At 41.0% G+C, this 9,187-nt stretch overlaps 1 protein-coding gene across 2 annotated transcripts in view; it reads left to right on the top strand.

The window, feature by feature from the left end:
• The window catches only part of Ints8 (integrator complex subunit 8), a 51,224-nt gene that overhangs the window by 41,223 nt on the left and 814 nt on the right, over positions 1-9,187 (top strand). For both annotated transcript variants that reach the window (XM_026786684.1, XM_005362307.3), the window contains 6 exons: positions 972-1,090; positions 2,894-2,997; positions 4,073-4,123; positions 6,170-6,243; positions 6,326-6,390; positions 6,869-6,912. In XM_026786684.1, the coding sequence (XP_026642485.1) occupies positions 972-1,090; positions 2,894-2,997; positions 4,073-4,123; positions 6,170-6,243; positions 6,326-6,390; positions 6,869-6,912 (457 nt within the window). The remainder of the gene's footprint in view (positions 1-971; positions 1,091-2,893; positions 2,998-4,072; positions 4,124-6,169; positions 6,244-6,325; positions 6,391-6,868; positions 6,913-9,187) is intronic.

Genomic DNA, 9,187 nt, shown 5'->3' with positions numbered 1-9,187 from the left:
GTTGTGAGCCACCATGTGGTTGCTGGGAATTGAACTCAGGACCTTTGGAAGAGCAGGCAATGCTCTTAACCACTGAGCCATCTCTCCAGCCCCATAGTTAGTGCAGGCTTAATTGCTGTCCTTTATGATTATAATACTTTAAGTTGATTCTGAAAAAAGAAAAGATTTGAACAGAAAATATATTTTGCCTGATCAGGAGTTCTTATGGATTCCTAAGATGGTGATACTGGATTAAGTGTTACTGTTTAACACTGCTTATCACATAAACAGGATTCTTTGACCTGTTAACATTTTATAGATTTAGCAAAATAACATAAGTCAGTTTAATTCCTTTAGTTGTGAATGTAGAACTGGTTGTTTGCTGACAGTACTGCCAGTCTTCATCGTGCTGGTGTAGCCGTGAGCCATGATAAAATCTAACAATTCCTTAGACACGGGATTGCTCTGTCACATCTTCTTATAGAGGGCAGCAGCCTCTGAGCCGTATCCACTTCTAAGCCTGAGACCTGGGTCCCTTTTCACTAAGCCCTTTTCACTGGCTTCTAGGAAAGAGGAGCAAGGAACTGCTTTCCTGGGTGCTGGCTTGGCTGTATGCAGGCCAGAGCATCTGGCCTTTCCCTACTGCTGTGTGTGACTGCGTTGCTGTGTAAAGCACTGAATGTGTATTTGCCTCCCTAACCTGCAAACTCATTATGGCCAGTGAAACACCCAATGCAGAACACACTCTTGGGAGAAATCCTGGGTAGACTTCAGGTCATATAACAGTGTTTGTTAGTATTCCAGCTGTTGGTTTTTGTGATTTCTCTAAGGCAGAATTTTGTTGTAGCTCTAAGTAATGCTAAATGGAGGTAAAGGCTGTGTCATAGTGTGCCTATTTACATTCTGACTGCGTCTTTTTTTTTTTAATCAATGTATGTATGGAATTTAAAAGACTTCGAAAATAGAGATTAATGTGTGATAATTTTTTTCAGCCTCCAGTCTGTGGATTTTGAAGCTGTGGCAATCACAGTGAAAGAGCTAGTTCGATATACACTCAGTATAAATCCAAATAATCATGCTTGGCTTATCATTCAAGCAGATATTTATTTTGGTAAGTGAGAAATTCATTGCTTTATTTGTGCCAGGTCCTCTGGAAGAGGACGATGCACTCTTTCCTAACCTCTGAGCCATCTCCTGAGGTCTCGCAACGTCAGCGACGCGTGTTTGTAAAATTGCTGTTTAAAACCTTACCCTGGGCCGAGAAGGATGGTGGAGTAGGTAAAGGTGCTTCCTACCAAGCCTGATGACTTGAGTCCAATATCCAGGGCCCATATGGACTGCATATGTGCTAGCGTGCGCACACACCCAAACAAATAATATAAATAAGTGTAAAAATTCTAACTACTTGTGGTTCCTCATCCTTTTAATCTCAGTACAAGAAATAATAAAATAAAAATAAAACTTTTATATATCCAATAATTTTTGTGGCCTTCCCCCCCCTCTCCCCCCACAGGGTTTGTCTGTAGCTTTGGAACCCGGCCTGGAACTAGCTCTTGTAGACCAGACTGGCCTTGAACTCACAGAGATCTGCCTGCCTCTGCCTGGGATTAAAGACGTGTGCCATCACCACCCAGCATTGGGTGTTATTGTAAGAATTGAGATATGGTCTTTTGTAGCCCATTTTGTCCTGGGATTCATGACTTGGCTGAGAATTGCCTTAAACTTCTCTCATGATGCCTCCCCTTCTCAAGTGCTAGGATTGTAGTTGTGCACCACAGTAGTCAGCTACTGCTTGTTTTTAACACTTTTTCACCCTAGCTGTCCAAAGAATGCATTGCCAAACCCAAATGTCTGATTGCACACTGGATATGTAGATTCTAAGATACATTCAAAAATTAGAATATATTTCTAGTCTGGCTATATGGGAAATAAAAATCTCTGTTATAATTAATCTTGTAGTTATCAGGCCGTGGTGGTGGTGTGCACCTTTAATCCCAGCACTCAGGAGGCAGAGCCAGTGGATCTCTGAGTTCAAGTCCAGTCTGCTCTACAGAAAGAGTTCCAAGATAGCCAGGGCTACATCTAGAAATCGTGTTTTGAAAACTAAAACTATATATCATGTACTATTCTGCTTGCATGTCTGCCTGCAAGCCAGGAGAGGGCACCAGATCTTATTACAGATTGTGTTGTGAGCCATCATGTGGTTATTGGGAATTGAACTCAGGATCTTAACCAGTGCTCTTAACCTCTGAGCCATCTCTCCAGCTCCCTTTACTATAAATTTAATGAGAAATCTGAGCTAGATTTTGTCTAATCAGTCTTAGGATGATACAATAATTTATTGTATCATTTTGAAAAGTCTTTCTGGTTTTTTTTAAAATTTTTTTTTAATATATAAAGGCAATTTTTCACAATGTTATTCTGAATAAAAGTGTTATCATTCCTTAGCCAGATGCAAAGTTTTACTGTTTTTAAAAATAACATTTGTGTGCCAGGTGGTGATGGTGCATACCTTTAATCCCAGCATTCAGGAGGCAGAGGCAGGTGGATCTCTGTGAGTTCAAGGCCAGCCTGAACTCACAGAGGTAGTTCCATCCAGGACAGCCAGGACTGATGCACAGAGAAACTCTGTCTCAAAAAACCATTTAAAAAAAACCCAACCCCTCCAAAAAAACATTTTATATGTGTGTATATGGCATACATGTAGAGTTCAGATAACAACTGTGAAAGTCACTTCTCCCTTTTTACCATGTGGTCCCAAGGGTCAAACTCTGGTGGTCAGGCTTGGTGGCAGCACCCTTTACTTGCTGAGCCATCTTGCTGGCCGCAGAATTTTATCTTTAACTTGTTTGAATCTGTTTCTACTCTTGTGTTTTATTGGCAAGTCACTATTTCCTCCTGCTTCCTGTTACAGCAACAAATCAGCATTCGGCAGCTCTTCACTATTACCTGCAGGCTGGAGCTGTGTGCTCTGACTTCTTTAACAAGGCTGTGCCTCCTGATGTCTATACAGATCAAGTAAGTTGTTTTGTGGACTTGCTTGCTTCTTGCCTAACTTCAGTGTAGAACTTCGCTGTTGCTGTGTATGTGATAAGAACACTCAGGTTGATGGCTTAGACCCTAGTGCTCTCCATTTGTTTGGTTTTGGTCCTTTGGAGGTAGTATTGATATATAGCTCATATTAGCCTGGAACTTCTAGTGTTCCACATGCTTCAGCCTCCCCAGGGCTAGAATTACAGGCATGTGCCACCATGCCCAGCTTGTGTCTCCTTTTCAGGCACAGTATCTACAGTGCTTGTGGCATTGCCTTTCACGGTTACCCCTTTTGTGATAAGAACACCTGAAGTCAGGAATCAGCTGTTATGCATACTTGTAACCAAGTCTGAGTAATACATATATCTTTAAAAAGCAAATAAAAATCTCTAAAACCCACTCTTTATTGTTGCTGTTTGTTTCTGAGACAGGGTCTCTGTTTAGCCCTGGCTGGTCTGAAATTCACTCTGTTGACCAGGCTGGCCCCAAACTCAGAGATCTGCCTGCCTCTCCTGCCTTCATGCTGAGATTAGAGGTGTACACCACTATGCATGGTCTGTGAATCTGTTCTTTCTAGATTTTTTAGTGCACATTGTAGTACCGTTGTGATCTCTCCTGTGTTAGTGTCTCACCCTGGACTCGTGTGTGCCACTCCAGAGCTATCCTATTGAGCTACATCTGCAGCTCCAAGACAGCGAACCCCTCCCCTGCTGTCCGCTAGTGCTCTAGATGCACTCATCTTCCCGACATACTCTGCCCTCCATCTCTAACTCAAGCTACATTATATTTTCCTCTTTTAATATATTTTGCTATTATATCTGATTAGACCACTAGTTTAACAATGAAAATTTTCAGTATTTAACAAGTCTTAAAAGTAATATTTAAAAATTTTTTTTCTAGCATTGTAAACTAGCGAAAGTGAATGGGAAGCCCTGAGTTGTACACAGCTACTGTCCTCTCCTAGACTTCCTGCTCCTCTGCTGTTGATGTTGTGTCGGACTGGCACATGTATTGCAGTCAGTGCCAGCTAATTTTTAAATACTCGTTGTCTTTTTTGTAGGTGATAAAGCGAATGATAAAGTGCTGCTCCCTGCTGAATTGTCACACACAGGTTAGTTTGTGATGCTGTGACATTAGCTGCTATTCACGTGCTTATATGTAAATGCGTGCTGGGAAGTAGATTTTATTTTGTATCAGAATGGCTGTCAGTAGCTTAGCATTTTCTTAGCAGTTATAGAACTGAACTAGATGCAGGTAGGAATTTGTAAGCATTGACCATTAAACTTAACTGCAAAAGAAGCACTTTATGCTTTCTTATATTTATGATGAGATATGTGTACTAGCCATTGGCAGTCAGCCAGGGTTGTGGAAGAATTAGAATCCTTATGCTGCTAGGAACTTGAAAAGGTGCAGCTTTGGCAAAGTATTTGGCAATTCCACTTCTACTTAAATACCCAAGAGAATTAGAAAAGGTTGTATTTGAATGTCTATAGCAGCAACATTCACCAGAGAATTAGAAAAGGTTGTATTTGAATGTCCATAGCAGCAACATTCACCAGAGCCAAAAAAATAAAGAAAAAAACATCCTAGTGTCCATTAACTAATGTATGGTTGAGCAAAGTGTGATGTATCTGTACTTCAAAATCCTGCAGTTATGTAAAGGAATGAATTACAGATGTAACACAGCATGGATTAACTGACAAACTGGGAAGTGAAAGACAGGGCTTATATGGGTTCTGGTTCCACTTGTGAGAATGCTCACAATAGGCACCTCACTGCTTTATCAGGGGCTTGATGGAAGAGAGTGGGATTTCCTGTACTGGACTTTGAATCTCTTTAATATGCTTTAGAACTAATGGGGATGGTTATACAATTTTGTAAAGATATTAGACATCTGTGGGTGTTTTGTTTTTTGAGACAGGATTTCTTTGTGTGGCCTTAGCTGTCCTGAAACTCACTGTGTAGATCAGACAGAGACCCGTCTGCCTCTGCCTCTCAAGTGCTGGGACTAAAGGCATGCACCACCACGCCCAGCTTTCAATTTTTTAAGACTTATTTATACATAATAAGTATAATGTTCTGCCTGCATGCCTGCCTGCAGGCCAGAAGAGGGCACCAGATCTCATTGACAGTTGAGAGCCACCATGTGGCTGCTGGGAATTGAACTCAGGACCTCTGGAAGAGCAGCCAGTGCTCCTAACCTCGTTGCCATCTCTCTAGCCCCTCAGTTTTTATTTTTAATTTTTGCTTTTTCTAATACTGGAGATGAACCCTGATCAACACAAATTCTACCAAGTGTTGTAATACTGACCCAACACTCTCAGTTCCAAGATAAGCACTCAGACCTATCTGCATGATTTAACTAGATGCATTCTGTGTTTAGAGACTGGTGGCCTATTCCATGTCTGCCAGTTTTTTTTGTTTTTTTTTTTTTGGTTTTTCGAGACAGGATTTCTCTGTGGCTTTGGAGCCTGTCCTAGAACTAGCTCTTGTAGACCAGGCTGCCCTCGAACTCACAGAGATCCACCTGCCTCTGCCTCCCGAGTGCTGGGATTAAAGGCGTGCGCCACCATCACCCGGCTCTAGACACAAAAATCTTGCGTAAAGGTTTTTGAAACAAAAATTAAATGGGATCCACAAATATGAGCTGACTTTATCCAGCATGATTTCAAGTATTCTAAAGAATATATTTACGAAAAAAAAAAAAAAAAGAATATATTTACGGGGCTGAATTATTGACTTGAGTCTAAGGACAGTGAAGTTCCTCTCTTCCAGAGGATCTGGGTTCATGTCCCAGTACCACATGTCAGCTCACAGCTGTCTGTCACTCCAGGTCTGGGGGATCTTGTTTAAGACAGGGTTTTTCTGTCCTGCACCTCACTCTGTAGACCAGGCTGACTTTAGACTCAGAGATCCACTTGCCTCTGCCTTGCAAGTGCTGGGATTAAAGACCTGTACCACCACCACCGCCTGGCAGTTCTGGGGGATTTAACATAGTCTTCTGGCCTCTGCAGGCCCCAGGCACACATATGGTGCTTACATGTACATGAAGACAAAATACCCACCACATAGAATAAGATAAATGTGAAAAAAATAAAAATTATTCTCCCAAACCAGGAAGGGTCACATTACCCTTTTCAAACATTTGTTTCCATAGGTTGCAATTTTATGTCAATTCCTCAGAGAAATTGACTACAAGACAGCTTTCAAGTCATTGCAGGAACAAAATAGGTATGGATTTGTGTGTGTGTGTGTGTTTTTTAAACATGATGCTGAATCTTTTTGGCATACGTAATGAGATTCTGTCTTGCAGCCATGACGCTATGGACTCCTACTATGACTACATTTGGGATGTCACCATCTTGGAGTACTTGACCTGTATCCTTCTATCAGTGAATGTGATATTACAGCAGTTCATATCTGTAATTAAAGTATTTTGCCAGGGGTTAGGTAGCACACAATCCCAACACTCGAGAGGCAGGAGGATCTCTGAGTTTGAGGCCAGCCAGGGCTACACAGAGGAACCTTGACTTGAAAAACCAAAAAAAAAAAAAAAAAGAAAGAAAAAATAAAAGTATCTTATGGAACATATTTTCCAACCTAAAATAAAAACAGTTCAGAATTTTAAAAATATATTACATATATGATTGTGTGTGTATATTCTGCAGTGTGAATATCACACACTCAACACTGAAGACAGCCTTGAAGTCAGTTTTCTTTTGCCATGAGTCTTGGGGTTGAGCTCCCATCATCAGATTTGACAGCAAATGATGAACCACCTCGCCAGCCTTAAAAAGAGTCAAGATCCTATCATGATATAACAATCAGTTTTATTATTCTTAACTGACACGTTTAGATCTTCATCATAAAAGAGGAGAAACAGATAAAAGACAGATTGCTGTAAGTTGCTTTACCCCATTCTGCAGTGATGTTGTTTTCAGAATATTAATTTAGATTTGTACCATTGAGCAAAGATTGTTTGCCCATTTACTGCCAGAATTTAGTTATCATTATCTACTTGTAATGTTACTTGACTTTAAACTATTAGAGCATTGTATTTACCTGTTGTAAATCTTCAAGTGAGTTTTCATGTCACTGGATCCTAATAGTGACTTACTGAGTTAGTCTTTCCCTTTGTTAACGTCAATACACATATCCCTACTATTGTTCAAACATGTTAAGAAGACTACTTCTCTGGGGCGGGACCTTTGGTGTTTTCTTAACTGGGAGCATTCAGGTTCCTCAGGTCTCTGCCTTGCTATTTTAGTGGTTAGCCTTCCCTGGACATCTTCTAGACTAGCATGCCTCCACCACCTTCCTACTCTTATTCTCTTTCTCTCTGCAACATCTGCCAACATTTGACACGCTATGTATTTATTTACTCTTCTGTGAAGCCTTGTTCAACTAGATAACTAGAATGGTGCCCAACAATTACTGAACAAGTACTTTAAATTTTACTTGTATCTTTTTTTTTTTAAACATTTCTGTGTATGTTTGGGTGTATTTTAATAGTCAGAGAACAACTTACATTAGTCTATTCTCTCCTAGTATCTGAGTGTCAAAGATTGAAACTCAGGATATCAGGTTTGGCAGCAAGCTTTTATACACTGAACATCTTGCTAGCTGTCTTAGGGTTTCTATTGTAGTGAAGATCCACCATGACCACGGGAGCTCTTATAAAGGAAACGTTTAATTGGGACTGGCCTACAGTTTGCCTACTTGTCTGAATGCTGTACATACATTGTGTTTGTAGTGTTTAAGTGTGGCCACACTTGTGCTATGGGGCACAAGAGGTGGTCAGAAGATAACCTTGGGTGTTGATCCTTGCCAGAAGGTAGAAACTTTAAGACAGGCTCTTTTGTTCATTGCTGGGTACATCAGACAGTGGGTCTGTAGGGTTCTGGGAATTGTCTTGACTTCCCATCTCTTCACAGAGCATGCTAGAATTACAGATGTGTCTCCCCAGTGCATGTGTGTGATGTGTACCACAGTATACATATAGAATTCAGAAGGCAGTTTTTGGGAAACTAGTTCTGCCATGGCATCATCAGGCTTGCATGGCAAGTACTTTTACCAAAGATCCAGCTTGCTTCTGTTCTCCCATTTACCTGGGGTTGGAAAGCAATAAATATTCTTAGTAGTCCCTTGGTATTTTTATACTGCATCATTAAAAAACATTTGAGATTATATCATTTCTCCCTCCCTTTCCTCTCCAAGCCCTCTCATATACCCTTTCTTTCTCTCAAATTCATGGCTTTGAAAAAGTAATTGTTCCATGCATGTATGTGTATGTATATACACAATAATAAACAGATAGGGACTCTTCCCTGGTCTGGCCATTTCTTGAGGCCTTGTAAGCTTTGCCCTGTCCACGTTAGTTAGCATGTGTAGTGTCCTTGTTCAGCTCATTTTGTCAGGGTTTATGGGCTCCTAACACACCTAGGAGACACTATCTCACAGCAAACTCCCTTACCCTCTGGTTCAGAAAATCTTAAGACTCCTCTTCCAAAATGATTCCTGAGTCTTACGTGTGGGAGTTACTTTGTAGATATATCTGTTGTGACTGGGTTTTCTGTAATGGTCTCTGGTGCAGAGAAGTCTCTTTGATGGGTATAAGAACAATAAAGTGGTTGGGGACTCTTTCAAGATCCATGGCTTTAGCAGCCTTGGGAGTTGGACAGGCTTCCAGCACGAGGCATGGTTTCCTTCCTGCTGAGTAGGCCTTAGGTTCGATTAGAGAGCTGCCGGTTACTACCAAGGTTGAGTGACACTACTGCACCCTTGGGGATACTGTGCCATGCTGGTTGTGGTTCACAGGAAGCACAGCTAAGTAAGACTGTTTGTTGCTTGCTTACTTCCTTTGGAAGCCTGCATGATGCCTTCTGGTACCATAGGAGCTAGTCTTCACGAGACTTTTAGATCATCAGATACAGGTCAGGAGACTCTGGGCCCTGTGAAGTATACTGTGTCTTCAAGAGTAGGTAATTTACCTTCCTCTTTGAGAGGCAGCCAAAGACAACAGCCTGTGAGGAGACAGTTTTTCTATGTGACCATAGGGGCCCTGGAACTCACTATGAAGATTAGGCTGGCCTTAAAACTATATTATTTTTAAAGCCCCATATCGTTTATTACATTAGAGGCCACTCTTAGCCAGTTTTACTTTTTTTTTTTTTTT

This window comes from Microtus ochrogaster, linkage group LG5 (assembly GCF_000317375.1).
Source record: "Microtus ochrogaster isolate Prairie Vole_2 linkage group LG5, MicOch1.0, whole genome shotgun sequence".
In the NCBI taxonomy this organism is placed as follows: domain Eukaryota; kingdom Metazoa; phylum Chordata; class Mammalia; order Rodentia; family Cricetidae; genus Microtus; species Microtus ochrogaster.
This window is presented reverse-complemented; position numbering and strand designations above follow the sequence as displayed.